At 45.1% G+C, this 16,170-nt stretch overlaps 2 protein-coding genes across 3 annotated transcripts in view; both read right to left on the bottom strand.

The window, feature by feature from the left end:
• LRRC69 (leucine rich repeat containing 69) overlaps nucleotides 1-7,109 on the bottom strand; it is a 30,526-nt gene extending 23,417 nt beyond the window's left edge. Inside the window, exons 1-2 of the mRNA XM_040354618.1 lie at nucleotides 6,864-7,109; nucleotides 2,570-2,696 (exon numbers count right to left, since the gene is read on the bottom strand). Of these exons, the coding sequence (XP_040210552.1) occupies nucleotides 2,570-2,696; nucleotides 6,864-7,040 (304 nt within the window). The 5' untranslated portion in view covers nucleotides 7,041-7,109. The remainder of the gene's footprint in view (nucleotides 1-2,569; nucleotides 2,697-6,863) is intronic.
• A 6,820-nt stretch (nucleotides 7,110-13,929) lies between these two features.
• Nucleotides 13,930-16,170, bottom strand: part of OTUD6B (OTU deubiquitinase 6B) — a 52,772-nt gene continuing 50,531 nt past the window's right edge. For both annotated transcript variants that reach the window (XM_040354616.1, XM_040354615.1), the window contains exon 7: nucleotides 13,930-15,178. In XM_040354616.1, the coding sequence (XP_040210550.1) occupies nucleotides 15,103-15,178 (76 nt within the window). In that variant the 3' untranslated portion in view covers nucleotides 13,930-15,102. The remainder of the gene's footprint in view (nucleotides 15,179-16,170) is intronic.

Here is a 16,170-nt window from a genome sequence, read left to right as displayed (position 1 = left end):
CGGCACCAAGGTTGTTATGGTATCAGGATGATTGAAGCGCATTATTTATATTATTACAGGCATGTCCAAAGTCCAGCCCACAGGCCGATTGTGGCCCTTGTTTCGGTTTAATGTGGCCCCCCTGGTAATGTGGGAAAATATATATTTTGTGGCCCCCAGGGCCACTAAAGATATATACTTTATTTATCGGCGCTATCTCAGAGGGGATAGGGAGAGGGCAGAATGAGCGCCATCAGATTACATACAAGAGAATCTCTTGTTTACTCAGCGGCATATGAACTAGGAAGTCCTGTCTCCTGGGCTGCCATTGGACGACTGTTCTGTCTATCATAGGAGGCGGGAGTTTAATCTGTTGCCGCTCTTTTCGCCCCCTCCCTGTCCCCTCTGTGGCTGCAGATGGGCGTGGATCAGGCTTCACTGATGGCAATGGTGAGGCTGCTTTCATGGCAATGGTGAGGCTGCATTCATGGCAATGGTGAGGCTGCATTCATGGCAATGGTGAGGCTGCATTCATGGCAATGGTGAGGCTGCATTCATGGCAATGGTGAGGGTGCAGATGGTCACTGATTAGGCTGCAATGATGGGCACTGACCCTTTATTTTGCTTCACAGTTCTTTATTTAAAGTTTATTTTTTTTCCTGAAACTTCCCTCTTAGAGTGAAGGTGTGTGTTATACGGTATGTCCAAATAACACTCCCGAGCTCTTCCTTAGTCCTGAGCGGCGCAAAAGATATATATATCACACATACACACACACACAGACAAATAACACACCCAAGCTCATCTCCCCACCAAACACAGCCAAGGCAAGAGAATTCTTGTTGGCCAGTGTATTAGTGCTCTGACAAAAACACTTAGACCGAATTTTAATGCTTCAAAGAATGTCAGGCAAAATGGTCGGCCCTCATGGATGTTCACTTCATCAAATCTGGCCCTCGTTGAAAAAAGTTTGGACATCCCTGTATTATTACATTGTAACATAAAATGAAATAGTTCAATTCACCATAATTCCAAATCAGTGCTAGCCCTGAGCGTGTCACTTGTCACATCGCCTGCCATCAGGTGCCCCCAGCAGAGTCCCTCCTTACATCTGAGGTGTCCCCAGGCAGCAGAGCCCCTCCTTACATCAGCGTCCCCAGGCAGCAGCGCCCCTCCTTACATCTGTGGTGCCCCCAGGCAGCGGAGTCCCTACTTACATCTGAGGTGTCCCCAGGCAGCAGAGCCCCTCCTTACATCAGCGTCCCCAGGCAGCAGCGCCCCTCCTTACATCTGTGGTGCCCCCAGGCAGCGGAGTCCCTCCTTACATCTGTGGTGTCCCCAGGCAGCGGAGTCCCTACTTACATCTGAGGTGTCCCCAGGCAGCAGAGCCCCTCCTTACATCAGCGTTCCCAGGCAGCGGAGTCCCTCCTTACAACTGTGGTGTCCCCAGGCAGCAGAGCCCCTCCTTACATCAGCGTCCCCAGGCAGCAGAGCCCCTCCTTACATCAGCGTCCCCAGGCAGCGGCAATCTCCTTCATTATAGTGTAATGTATGTTCCCAGCAGTAGCAGCTACAGTTCCTTTCATGTGTGTTCAGTGCAGAGGGGCGGGGAAGTGCAGCCAATAGGCTTCAGTGTACAGGAGGATTGTCCACTGTACACTGAAGAGAGCAGCCCGATTGGCTCTCCGCTGAACACTAGGGGAAATGTGACGGCCATCTTTTTGTAGCTCGGTGGCCATTTTTTGCCTAAAACATTCCTGATTTTCCCGGGACAAAAGCAAAATCCCGGTAAATTAATCGGGACGCGCTCCAATTGGGACGAGGGTTTCCAAAATCGGGATTGTTCCCGGGAAAACCAGGACTGTTGGCAAGTATGCAGTGGCTCTGAATGCACATGGGGCCACAGGGACATACATTTGTGATTTGCAGGTCTATGCACATTGTTATACAATTAGGGACTATCCTATTGCTGTTTGGACTTTTGAAAAAAGAATATGTTGGTCCTATTCCTGTACTGTACTTTACAGCATTTCCAGGGCTCCTTCATACCTGCAGCAGCCCACGCCACCTCATTGAAAAGCGATTTGCACCCCCCCCCCCCTCCATATAGCCAGAGACTTTCAGAGCTGTCCAGTGAGTAGAGCAGCTCTCTTCTAATTTATTCATAGCATCCTCCCTGACACAAAATTCAGCCTGGTTTTATCATATGTGTCAGAGAACTTGTCAGAAGTTATCATGCTGATAACAGAAGAATGGAGCAGGAGACAGCTACGGGACACAGTGCTTTGAAGAGAGATAAGAAAATCTTTTTTATTTTAGGGTTTACATGCACTTTAACAAGCATTTAACCCATGTGAGGAGAGCCCAAAGCAAAGGTATTTTTTTATTTTTTGTACAGTTAGGATTTAAAGAGTAAAAAAAAAAAAAAATTGCATTTGAACTAGCGCTACATCTCTACTGTAATACTGTAATACTGTTATATATATATATATATATATATATATATATATATATATATATATATATATATAAAAGCACATAACTGATTAAAACCTCTCCTGGTAAGTGATCATTATATTTACATGCTTACCAAATACGTCGGGTGGAATTTCAGAGATCTTATTACCAAATAAGTGCAGTGTCTGTAGCGACTGGAGATACTTCAGCTCTTGTGGGACTTGTGTGAAGTTGTTATTCCCCAAGTTTAGCACATTCAGCTGAAAATAAATAATTCTATTAACAATATAATAATTTACACAACCAATTGACAAACAAGATGACATCATTGATACAAGAATTGTGCACTGGATATTTTGTCATCCACAGGCTTGGAAAAATATGAAAGCCCTTTATCATTATAAAGGCACTAAAACATAGAAAATAACCAGGTCCATCCTCCCATAGAGGCCAAACCTCCCAGGGCCTCCCAGTATTATTCATTGTGAACTGACCCCAATGCCCCAATACTACAGCAGACCAATGATTGGTTTATTTCTGATTAATCTCTTCCTATAGGAATGATTAGTCTATACCAGCGGTCTCCAAACTGTGCTCCTTTGCTTGCCTTTATACAGCCCCATGGGGCACTATTCCCCCCACTGACACCAACAATGGGGCACTATTCCTCCCACTGACACCAACAATGGGGCACTATTTCTCTCACTGACACCAACAATGTTGCACTATTCCTCTCACTGACACCAACAATGGGGCACTATTCCTCCCACTGACACCAATGTTGCACTATTCCTCCCACTGACACCAACAATGGGGCACTATTCCTCCCACTGACACCAATGTTGCACTATTCCTCCCACTGACACCAACAATGGGGCACTATTCCTCTCACTGACACCAACAATGGGGCACTATTCCTCCCACTGACACCAATGTTGCACTATTCCTCCCACTGACACCAACAATGGGGCACAATTCCTCCCACTGACACCAACAATGGGGCACAATTCCTCCCACTGACACCAACAATGGGGCACTATTCCTCATACTGACACCAACAATGTTGCACAATTCCTCCCACTGACACCAACAATGGGGCACTACTCCTCCCACTGACACCAACAATGGGGCACTATTCCTCCCACTGACACCAACAATGTTGCACAATTCCTCCCACTGACACTGTGAAGGACTTTTTGCCATATGCTTCAGTTTAATTCTCCCTACTAGTAATGCTGTGTGTGTTAGAGTTAAAAGGTGATTTCATGTGTGACTGTTGAAATGATTAGATAACTGTTGAAATGATTAGATAAGTGGCTCATGTTAATTATTCTGATTGCTTCATTGTGGTAATTACCTCTTCTATATGCGGGGCAAAGCTGTCTAGATAACGTATTCTGTTACAAATAGTAATTAACTTCACTGATGTCATTATCTAAAGAACTGTGTCTTCAGAGTCGGCGCCAAAGTGTCTACCTATGATCTGTATGGAAGCCCCCAGTGTGTGAAAAGGGGGTGGCGATTTCATTGTTCTTTGATTGAGGATTAGCTTGTAAACTGTATATATACCTAGCAGCATGCTGCCATTAAAGTGTCTTGTTCCAGCAGTAAGCTTGGCTCATGTGTGGATTATTGGGCGATCCCAGGAATATTCCTCCTCGTGGAATATTGGGTGATTTTCTTTATGGGAAGAAGGGAAGACTTGGACAGGGATACCTTCTACTACCGTCACAGACACCAACAATGGGGCACCATTCCTCCCACTGACACCAACAATGGGATACTATTCTTCCCACTGACACCAACGAGGGGGCACTAATCCTCCCCCAATACCAAATATGGTGATGTTTCCTCCCACAGTCTGACCCCCTAAAGTTTGAAGGACAATAAACTGATCCATTGTTTAGAAAGTTTGGAGACTCCTGCTCTTTAGTAAACAACCTATTCAATGGAAATGCCAAACATGGAGAAGTCCAGTGTTAAAGTATAACTAAAGGCATTTTTTTAGTTCTGGATAGAGTGGAGGTGAAATTAGAACCCCTGCCAGATTTCCTGGTGCCTGTACCCCCGTTAGGGAGATTCATCCTTTCTAGTTGTCCTGTTTACCACTATCATCAAAAGTTAAAAAAAAATCCAAATTTTGTGTTGTCACCAGAACAGAGGGGAAATCTTCCAGTGAAGACACTGGTTCTGGTGACAATCTGGGACTTTCTCACTTTGGAGACATTTCCTCACACTTCCTGTTTTGGGTATGGGACAGGAAGTGAAAATAAATCTCCCCAATGGGAAACATATAATAAAAAGAAACATATAATATATCAAAGTATATCTTAGAGAGCTAAGGAACCTTTTACACTAGCAGTGCTTTCTGAAGGGTGATCCACCTTTGAATCGCTCTTCGGGGAGAATTTGACAGGCCTGAGGGAGTATTTCCTCGCTCCTCCCCCACCTGCTGTAACCCCTTGAACCCCACATGAACGTGTTGTGGCCCTGTGCATTGCATGTGGTTGCAGAGAGATCCCCCAACGACTCACGTTCAGCACTCGCCCTCTGAATACAATGGCAGGGATCATGTTTTGCCAAACTGCGATGCAAAGCAATAGGTGTACACCCTGTTGCTGCCTTTGCAGTGGCTGCGGGAGGTAAAAACACTGCCAAACCACAAGGTTTTACCACCAGTCAATCTCTAAAGTGAACAAGACCTAAAAGGGGCAAAGACAGCAATAAAAGCCTGAGGGGTTCTAGTCCATCTCCACTAAAATACAAAAACGCTTTTACCTATACTCTAATGACATCATCAGGATGTGTTTCTAGAAATGATTTTATAACCACTTGCCAACTAAAATACGTGGCATCAGCTATGGCTCCGGTTTTTTTCTCAGGCGGCAGGCTTTCTCATTAAAACAGTCAGAGTGGCTCGAGAGCCGCTGGATCACCTTCTGAAGCGGTGGGAGGGGAAGCCCCAAACATTTTGAATGAGAGACGTCCAGTCAGGATATTTTAACCACTTTGGGGTCGTCATTATGTTATATGCAGGGCAGGAAGTGGTTAACCACTTCCCACCCGGCCTATAGAAGAATGACGGCCGGGTGGTTTTTATCCTGACTGGGCGTCATATGACGTTGAGGTAAACATGCCGGCGCGCATTGCAGCGATCAGTGGTGCTGTGTGATGCTCTAACACACTGCATCTTCGATGATGGAGGCTCCTTACCACATGATCAATCACAGCATGAACCAGGAAGTGCCGGTAAACGCTTTCCTCGGTTCGTGCTAAAAGGGAGAGCCGATCGGCAGCTCCCTGTCAGGGGGGGGTCTGTGCTGATAATCAGCACATTGATTATCAGCACAGCCCCAACAGTGCCCATCAGCTGCCAGTCAGTGCCCCATCAGAAACGCCAGTCAGTGCCCATAATAGTGCCAATTAGTGCCCGCCACAGTGCCAATCAGTAAAACTTGTCAGTACCTCATCATCAGTGCCATCTATTAGTGTGCATCAGTGCCGCCTGTCAGTCCCCATCAGTGCCGCCTATCAGTGTCCACCGGTGCTGCATATTAGTGCCACCTATCGGTGCCCATCAGTGCCGCCTATCAGTGTCCATCGGTGCTGCATATTAGTGCCACATATCGGTGCCCATCAGTGCTGCATATCGGTGCTGCATATCAGTGTCCATCAACTCTACATATCAGTGCCGCCTCATCAGTGCCATCAGTGAAGGAGAAAACAAAATTGTATAACAAAAACAAAAGAAAAACTTATTTTTTATCATAAATTTTGGTCTTTTTTTGTTTTGTTTTTAGCAAAAAATAAAAACCCCAGTGGTGATCAAATACCACCAAAAAAAAGCTCTATATGTGGGAAGAAAATTATAAAAAATGTAGTTTGGATACAGTGTAGCATGATCTCGCAATTGTCATTCAAAGTGCGACAGCGCGGAAAGCTGAAAATTGTTCTGGGCGGGAAGGGGGGAAATGCCCCTTATTGAAGTACCGTAGTTTGTTACCATTCCACAAGCTTGTGCATTCTTAAAGCAAGACATGTTAGGTATCCATTTACTCAGCATAACATTATATTTTATATTTAAAAATAAATAAATAGGGATATATATATATATATATATATATATATATATATATATATATATATATATATATATATATATATGTGTTTTTTAAATGAAAAAAGTCAATTTTTTTCCCGAAAATTGTGTTTGAGAAACATGCCTCGCTCTCTCTCTTATATAAGTAATATTCTAGTAGAAAATATTGATAGTTGTAAACAAAAAGTGCCTGAAAAGGTCAGAACAGCAAGCGACTACTCTGCACTGCAGGTCACACAATGAAGAGTCCTGAGACTGGCAGCAGATTACTGGGACCGCTCTATGGTCATCACATGGGGCTGTGATAGAAGGGATGCCCGAGACTCACATTGCTCAGTGCTGCCATCTCTGGCGGGAGCTGGCACAGCAGGTTGTTCTTCATCTGCAGGTTCGTCAGCAGGGTGAGGCTGCCCACCGCCCGGGGCACTCGCTGCAGTCTCTTCCCGTTCAGGTTCAGGCTCCTGGCATTGCCCCGGATCGCTCTGAGCACCAAAACGTCCGCCATGTGGAGCGGTAAGCCTGTATTCCCACCCTACGAGGAAGGAGCAGGACGCTGACCGGTTTCCAAGGCAATGACGCCGTACGTACATAGAACTCATGGGAACCGGAGCGGCCATCTTTAGTGTGGGCAGTGGTAATGCTCACACTACCATATGCTGTCAAAAAGCGGACTTGGTGGTGGAACTCAGAGTTCATCTTCGGGATCCGCCTACCCAATACGTGCAGCGGCTGAGAACTGCTTGGTGGGTGGAGCCTGATGGGGAACTCTGGGACTAGTTCTCCATCAGGTCCACCTAGTCTGTGAGTGATAGCAGATGGCAGAGGGCGGATCCCAAAACTACTATTGGACTGAATAGGCTCTGAAATCCGCCCACTGCCAATCACAGAGAATGATGGGGAATTAGTCTCCCAGAGTTGCCCATCAGGCTCCACCCACTGTGTGAGCTGCCTAAATTTGTTGCTAGAATGCAGGCGGTCTTCACCTTAGCAACCAATGGAGTAAATGTAGAATATAATTAAATATTTTAAAGAACACAAAACATCCACCTTTATGGCATATTTGAGTTGACCTTAACCACTTCAATGCAGGGCATTTTCACCCCTTCCTGAACAGACCAATTTTGAGTTTTCAGCGCTGTCATACTTTGAATGACAATTGCACAGTCATGTAACACTAACATTTTTATGTTTCCCCCCCCCCCCCCCCACAAATAGAGCTTTTTGGTGGTATTTGATCACCTCCGCGGTTTTTATTTTTTGCACTATAAACAAAAGAAGAGCGCCAATTTTAAAAAAACACAATATTTTTTACTATAATAAATATAAGGCCCCTTTCACACGGGCGGATCAGTAATGATCTGCCCCGTAAACCTCCGCTTGGTCAACGGGGATCGCTCCATTAATCCCTGCTGAGCCGGCGGATGACAGGGCGGTCCCCGCACACTGTGCAGGGACCGCCCTGTCTTTTCTCCACTCTCCCCTATAGGGGATCGGATGAACACAGAGCGGTTGTCCGCGTTCACCCGATCCGATCCGCAGACGGAAGGAAAAGTAGGGTTTTCTTCCGTCTGCAGTATCGGATAATTGTGGAGGCGGGTGAGATCGGGTGTCAGAGGATGTTCATCCACTGACACTCACAATCTCATAGGGACCAATGAATGCCCTATTTTTATCCGCAAACGAATGGATGAAAAAGCGGACATACGGTCCGCAGGTGTGAAAGGGGTCTAACATTTAAAAAAATATATATTTTTGTTCTCAGTTTAGGCCAATATGTAATTTTTCTACATAATTTTGGTAAAAAAAAATTGCAATAAGCATATATTGATTGGTTTGCGCAAAAGTTATAGCGTCTACAAAATAGGGGATAGAATTATGTAATGGTGGCGATCAGCGATTTTTATTGCAACAGACATATCGGACACTTTTGACACTATTTTGGGACCATTCACATTTATACAGCGATCATTGCTATAAAAATGCACCGATCACTGTGTAAATGTGACTAGCAGGGAAGGGGGTTAACACTAGGGGGCGATCAAGAGGTTAATTGTGTGTCCTAGGGAGTGATTCTAACCGTAGGGGAAGGGGACTCGCAAGGGGAGGAGACAGATCGGTGTTCCTCTGTACTGGGAACACACCATTGGTCTTCTCTTCTCTGGCAGGACACGGATCTGTGTTTACACACACAGATCCACGGTCCTGCGGTGTTCACAGGCAATCACAGGTGCCCGACTGACATCGCAGGCACCAGGTCCAGAGCGATGCAGCACGCACCCCCTAGATGGCTAGGAAGCCCAGGACATCATATGATGCCTGCCCAAGATGGGAGATTCTATAATACCTGGGTAATGAAGTGGTTAAAGTAGGGCTGCCACCTTTTCTTCAAGACAAACCCAGAAACTTTAGCAGCAAACTGCAATTTTTTTTTATAGTATAAACTATACATATATTTTGCTATTAAATAACATTGCTAATCATATGAAGTTAGTGACACTAAAGGTTCCCATTTTTTTTTTTTTTAAATAACAAACATATCATACTTACCTTCACTGTGCAGTTCATTTTACACAGAGTGGCCCCGATCCTCCTCTTCTGGGGTCCCACGGCAGCTCCTCCCCGCATTAGATAACCCCCTCTGGGAAGCTCTCTCCCAAAGGGGTTACCTTGTGGGCGCGTTCCCGAGTCATACACTCTTAGCTAGATTCAGAAAGATTTACGCCGGCGTATCAGTAGATACGCCAACGTAACTCTGAATCTGCGCCGTCGTAAGTTTAAGTGTATTCTCAAACTGAGATACACTTAAACCTATCTAAGATACGACAGCCTGCGCCGTCGTATCTTAGGGTGCAATATTTAGGCTGGACGCTAGGTGGCGCTTCCGTTGAGTTCGGCGTAGAATATGTAAATGCCTAGATACGCTGATTCACGAACGTACGTGCGCCCGTCACAGTAAAGATACGCCGTTTACGTAAGGCGTTTTCCGGCGTAAAGTTATTCCATCAAATAGTTGGCCTAGTCAATGTTAAGTATGGCCGTCGTTCCCGCGTCGAAATTTGAAAATTTTACGTCGTTTGCGCAAGTCGTCCTAGAATAGGGCTGGACGTAATTTACGTTCACGTCGAAACCAATACGTCCTTGCGGCGTACTTTGGAGCAATGCACACTGGGATATGTACACAGACGGCGCATGCGCCGTTCGTAAAAACATCAATCACGTCGGGTCACCCTCCATTAACATAAAACACGCTCCCTCATCCTCATTTGAATTAGGCGCGCTTACGCCGGCCCCATTTACGCTACGCCGCCGTAAGTTAGGAGGCAAGTACTTTGTAAATATAGTACTTGCCTCTCTGACTTAAGGCGGCGTAGCGTAAATACGATACGCTGCCTTAAAGATGCGGCGCCCTACTTGAATCTGGCTATCTGTGTCCATATACTCAGTGTATGACTCGGCCCTGCATCACTGGATTTGATTGACAGCAGTCTGAGCCAATGGCTGCACTGCTATCAATCTATCCAATCAAAGCCGGGAACCCAAGGAGAGAAGGACAGCTGGGACGCACAAACGGAAATTCGGGGCTCAGGTAAGTAAAATGGGGGGGGGGGGCTGGGAGGCCAGACACTGCAAGGTGTTTTTTCACCTTAATGCATAGGATGCAATACAATTTCTTTATCAATTTAGGCTAAAAAGGAATTCTGGTAGGTACCACGTGGGTAGGTACCGGAGCATGATGGGACTGTGAGGCCTATATAAGTCGGATGCAAGCCGCGCACCTGTCATTGCAGCGTGAAGAGCCGACGGGTCAACATCGGAAGAAGGGGGAGAAGAAGAGAAGACAACGACGTCACAGAAGACCGCGCTGGCCGCCTGCTAGTAATTGAGCCAACACACGAAGATAGCGGGCGGCCAGCGCTGAAGGAGAAGGCACCAGACAGCGCGAGAAGAACCGGGGTGCGCCGAGTCAACAGCGGAGAGCGGCAAAGATAGAAGAAGACCCCCCAGAGCGGAGAAGACCCCCCCCCGGAGAGCGGAGAAGACCCCCCCCGGAGAGCGGAAGACCCGCCCCCCCGGAGAGCAGAAGAAGCCCCACCTGCTAAAAGAGTTAAAGAAGACAGGGGGGGCTCCCGGAGCAGACTAATAAATTATTTTAAAAACCACATATCCATTCACTTAGGGTGGGGGGCCGGTATCTGGGGGCCCCCTTATTTGAGAGGGCTCCCAGATTCCGATAAGCCCCCCGCCCGCAGACCCCAACAACCAACGGCCAGGGTTGTCGGGAAGACGCCCTGTTCTTATCAACATGGAGACAGCGTGCTCTGGGGTGGGGGGGCCCCGCAGTGCGCCCCCCTGCCCCAGAGCACCCAACCCCCCATGTTGAGGGCATGCAGCCTGGTACGGCTCAGGAGGGGGCGCTCGCTCGTCCCACTGGCCGGGTAGCGTGCTTTGGATACGGGTCTGGTATGGATTGTAGGGGGACACCCTACGTCGGTTTTTCGGTGTAGGGGGGGGGGGTCTCCTTACAACCCATACCAGACCTAAGGGCCTGGTATGCTCCTGGGGAGGAACCCATGTCGTTTTTTTATTTAAAAATTGGCGTGGAGTTCTCCCTCAGGAATGCATACCAAATGCCGCACCTAGAATTGGCGGGAATCCAAGTCGGATCTCCCGTCGCTTCTATGACGGCCTTCTCTCCAATAAGTGTATATTTTTTTTTTAAAGGTACATTTTACAATAAGTGTATATTAATTGGTTTGTGTGAACGTTACAAACTATGGTATATGCTTGCTATAGCCGCCCAACTGTAATGACAATAATCAGTAACTGATGGCGTTACTCTTGATAGATACGCCTGGGGAGAAATTTCCTCCTCTGCCTTTATCAGCCAAACACATTATCATATTTTTCTTCTTCAGGAATCATTGCAGCAGCTGAGGTCATCTGTGGCCGTAGATAGTGATAGTGCTGTGCATGTATGAGGCTCAGAGAAATAGCTCTCTTGCACCACTAGGGGGCATTCGTCTTATTGGCTGGTCCGTCCAAGAGAAAAGGAGGACAGGATGGAGCTGTGAAAAATATCACATTTGGGGCAGACATCACTCCACTTACATAAGGCCTACAGGTATGGAAGGAGCATAAATAGATATTTTTACAATTATGATTTTTTTTTTTTTTTTTTAAAGTCACCCTCATAGCGATCAGTTTACTGACCTTTATATAGAAAATAAGGGGGAAAAATGTTTCAGCAGAAATACAACAAATCGTTACAATGTTGTTCTATGGCTGCTGCACCGGCTCATGTCAGCACGATTATATCTAGACCTCCAAACAGGAGGATGAAAAACTTCCATGGACCCCCGTCTGTCAGTTGCACCTCCTCCCCCCTCCTGGTAGTGTCAAAATTCTAAGCAGTAGTGCAGAAGCCCAGCACATATCTGTATGCCCATCTCTGGACAAATGTTGCTGACTGATCAGTTTACAACCCCTCATTGCAGGGTTTGACAAATTTGCTTGGAATCTAGGAGCCAGCTAAAAAAGTTAGGAGCCAGAAAACGCACCCCGTCCCGCCGAGCTCACGCGCAGAAGCAACTGCATACGTGAGTAGCGCCCGCATATGTAAACAGTATTCAAACCACATGTGAGGTATCGCCGCGATCGTTAGAGCGAGAGCAATAATTCTAGCCCTAGACCTCCTCTAACTCGAAACATGCAACCTGTAGAATTTTTTTAAACGTCGCCTATGGAGATTTTAAAGGGTAAAAGTTTGTCGCCATTCCACGAGCAGACGCAATTTTGAAGCGTGACATGTTGGGTATCAATTTACTCGACGTAACATTATATTTCATAATATATATAAAAAAAAAATTGGGCTAACTTTACTGTTGTCTTATTTTTTTTCCCCCCAAAAAATGTGCTTGCAAGACCGCTGCGCAAATACTGTGCGACAAAGTATTGCAACAACCGCAATTTTATTCTGTAGGGTGTTAGAATAAAAAAATATATATAATGTTTGGGGGCTCTAATTAGAGGGAAGGCGATGGCTGTGAAAACACTGGGGAAGCGCCATTAGAATTGCTGGTTTACTTGTCATGCCAACGGCCACCACAAGATGGCACCAGATCACAGAAGGAAGCTTAGGCCTGCCTCAATTACCGGCCGGCGCAGTGGGGGAGCACCGAGACACAAGATGGGGCATCTCTTATCTCCGTGCACCCCCACCTCCCCCGCTGCGCGATCACATCGGGCTGCTGCTTTGTGGCCTTCGGCAGGCCCAAGCTTCCCCGGGCGCCAGGTCGCCAATTCTAGTCACAATTGCAACCGGGCACCCGGATTTTGACGAACCCTGCCTCATTGTGGATTTAACACAACACTGCTAAAGTCTTCAGAAACCTGCAAGAACCCCACTGATGGACAACCAATGGGAAATGGCCAGCAGCATTGTGGGAACCCTAAGAAGTCTCGCTCTGCAGTCCAGATGAAAAGTAGACTTTAGAGCATGGGTCTTCAAACTACGGCCCTCCAGTTGTTCAGGAACTACGATTCCCATCATGCCTAGTCATGTCTATGAAGGTCAGTGTGTTACAATGCCTCAAGGGATGTGTAGTTCTACAACAGCTGGAGGGCCGTAGTTTGAGGATCCCTGCTTTAGAGTGTGGATTTATGTTTTGGCCATTCAATTTCTGTTTCAAATGAACTCATCCGACTTTAAGTGAGCATCCTGCAATTTTATATCTGTATGTCTGTATATGCAGTAAAGCATGCATGTTATACTCACTGTGAAAGGGGTTTATCTTCTGCATTGTGTAAAAGAGCTGTTTGATCCTGTCTTCTCCGATTCTCTCCTTCCACAGTCCCCAAATCCATCTGCTGATAGTACAGAGCCTTAGGGGTACTCTGCACATGCTCAGTTTGGTGTGTATTGATAACGAATATTTGGGAGGGTGCATGTGATCAGCACAGGGCCAATCAGCACCGTTCAAACAGAGGGTCAGGGGTCCTGCTGCCTCATAGGACAGTCAGAAGAGAATGAAACTCCTACAAGCTTTATCAACACTCAGCTGGGCACTAGAAGAAGTCATAAGACTGCTTTATACTGCTGATGAGAAATGGTATTTAGCAGTTTAAAATTTACTAAAATGATTTCCAAGTTCTGTGGGAGACCAGATATAGTGAATGCAGGGTCCTGGGTTTAGTAACACTTTAATAGGCTATTCCACAATCTCTAAAATTAGATTTTTTTCCACCTGTAGCAGCCACAGGATTTATAAAAACAGTGACCAATTGCACGCATGTGTGATCGGAACCCATTATGAAATCACCTAAAATCTGTATAAAGTAAAAGGCTGTGAAGACTACAACAACCCACTATCTTTAAAAATAAAAGACGCACAACATTTCAGAAGGACAAAGATGTTTATTACCAACTTCTTCAGGTTTTACCTGATATTTGTAAAAGAGAAATCTAGTCAAGACAAGCAACATCAGTAAACCTACATAATATCAGGTTTTGTCCACTTAGTATTTCCTGGTAGTAAACATAAGCTCTAGAAACCACTGTGCTGACTTAACTCCGTCACCTCCGGTCTGTAGAACAAACGATTAGGCTGGGTTCACACCGCAGCACGCTCCGGCTCATAGCTGAAGTCTGGTGCATCTCCATTGACCGTTTCAATTCGGAGCTGACACAGACCAGAAGACACACAGGACTCCTGTGCAATTCACACCGGAGAAGCTGCTGGGATATGTGAAGCAGCTCCATAGAGAGCCAGTCACAATCTCTTGCTATTGCGAATTGGATGCAGTGAAACCTACATCCAATTGGCACTAGTGTGAACCCAGCCTGTCACTCAGGGTGGGTGGGTCTACATTTTGCTCAGATCACCAGCAAGTCATATACATTATAATAGGCTGAAATCTGATGTGGACCATTAGCTTTTCTAGCAAAGAGCAGACTGTTGACATAGAGAATACATTATACCTATGGATTATTGGCTGCAGAGCTTTGCCCGGAGTTCACCCTTATTTATGTGTACAGATTTTAATGACAGTTCCTCAGAAGCAGAAAAATAAGTGAGAAGCAGCTGAAGAATTCCTCAACTGCACAGCGATGCTCAGAGTGTAGAAGCCATCGTGTAAAACTGTCCTGTGGATTATTTCTGCCAACTCACCAATCCAATTTATGGAAAAAGAACCACATCTCTGAACAGATGCGAGATGATCACTTCAGGGATAAAATTTTGTTCCAGACATTTTTTTCTCCACGATTAATAATTGCAAAACGGTTGTCGGATACAAACCAAAAGGAAAAATCCCCACTGTGTACCCACTGAGTGAGTGAAGGCAGCCACTATCCTTGGTTCATCAACTCACTAGATTGATCACAGAAGTCTTTATGATTGGTGTTCATGGGCAGTTCTTAATGAATTGATTGGCTGGTTCGCTACCATGATCTTCTGCTTTTAAAATTGCTGCCTCTATATGAGGTTAAGGAACCAATGCTCCTAGGGTAAAGACCACATAGCAAATCATAATAGACTCTGGCAGCAGTAAATATTTGGCACAGTGAACTATTCTGTAGGTGTATCACTTAGTGGTTCTATGGAGTTATAATGCTCCCCCAGTCCATAAGCATGTCGCATATATCTGGAAAGAAAAAAAAAAAAAAAAAAAAAAAAGAAGACAAAAGGTTTAGGATCATCACATGATATGTATTTTTTTCCCCTCTTAGGTCCCTCTGATTGTATTGAACAGTCTGCCCTCACTTTGTAAAGCACTGAAAACTGTTGGAGTTCTATAAATCCTATATAAAAATAATTATTCTTCTAGTTTTGCATACAAGCATGAGAGCTGCAAGATCCAAATTTGGATCACAAATCACCAAAAAAGGTACTAGTACTTAATATTTGCATGTGTTTTTGCGATTTAAGTATACCTTTAAAATGAACAGATTAACATAGAATTATACTGTAAGTTGAGCAGTGTATAATCATTTTTATAATCTACATTTTTGATTATATATATATATATATAATTTTTTTTTTTTTGGTTGGATTCTGCACACACTTTCACTGAAAGTATACCGACACCAATCATTCACACAAAAAAACAAAACAATAGATTACCCTTGAAAGGAAAGAAAAGCAGCTTACAGAAACAAGCTAATTTTTTAAAGAACAATTACAGACACAAACAAGGATATTCAAATCTTAAAAAATAAACAAACACACACACAAAATTGTCTAAATTAACCCTAGTAAGTGTATGTAGAAATGTGACTTAGGACCTTAGATTGTAAACTCTTTGAGGGCAGGGACTGTGATGTGAATGTACAAAATACAAGTAAAAAGTGCAGCGTAAATGGTTTGTGCTACATAAAAATCTGTAATAAATATAACCGGATAGCTCATGACAAAACGGAAGATGTAATATTAAAGAATAATCACAAGGTGGCAGCAGAGTAATGCCAGCTAGCAAAGCATTTACACATTCATTTATCTCAGTCTGTCCATGGGTTTCCTGTGGATTAGTCTTTGAGGTAGTTGACATTTAAAGAAAAATATGTTTCTCCAGTCATCTTCCAGGACGGCACACCTGAGATGACGGGTCCCACCTGACAGGAAACATAATCAACAACA

The sequence above is a fragment of the Rana temporaria genome, chromosome 5 (genome assembly GCF_905171775.1).
Source record: "Rana temporaria chromosome 5, aRanTem1.1, whole genome shotgun sequence".
In the NCBI taxonomy this organism is placed as follows: domain Eukaryota; kingdom Metazoa; phylum Chordata; class Amphibia; order Anura; family Ranidae; genus Rana; species Rana temporaria.
This window is presented reverse-complemented; position numbering and strand designations above follow the sequence as displayed.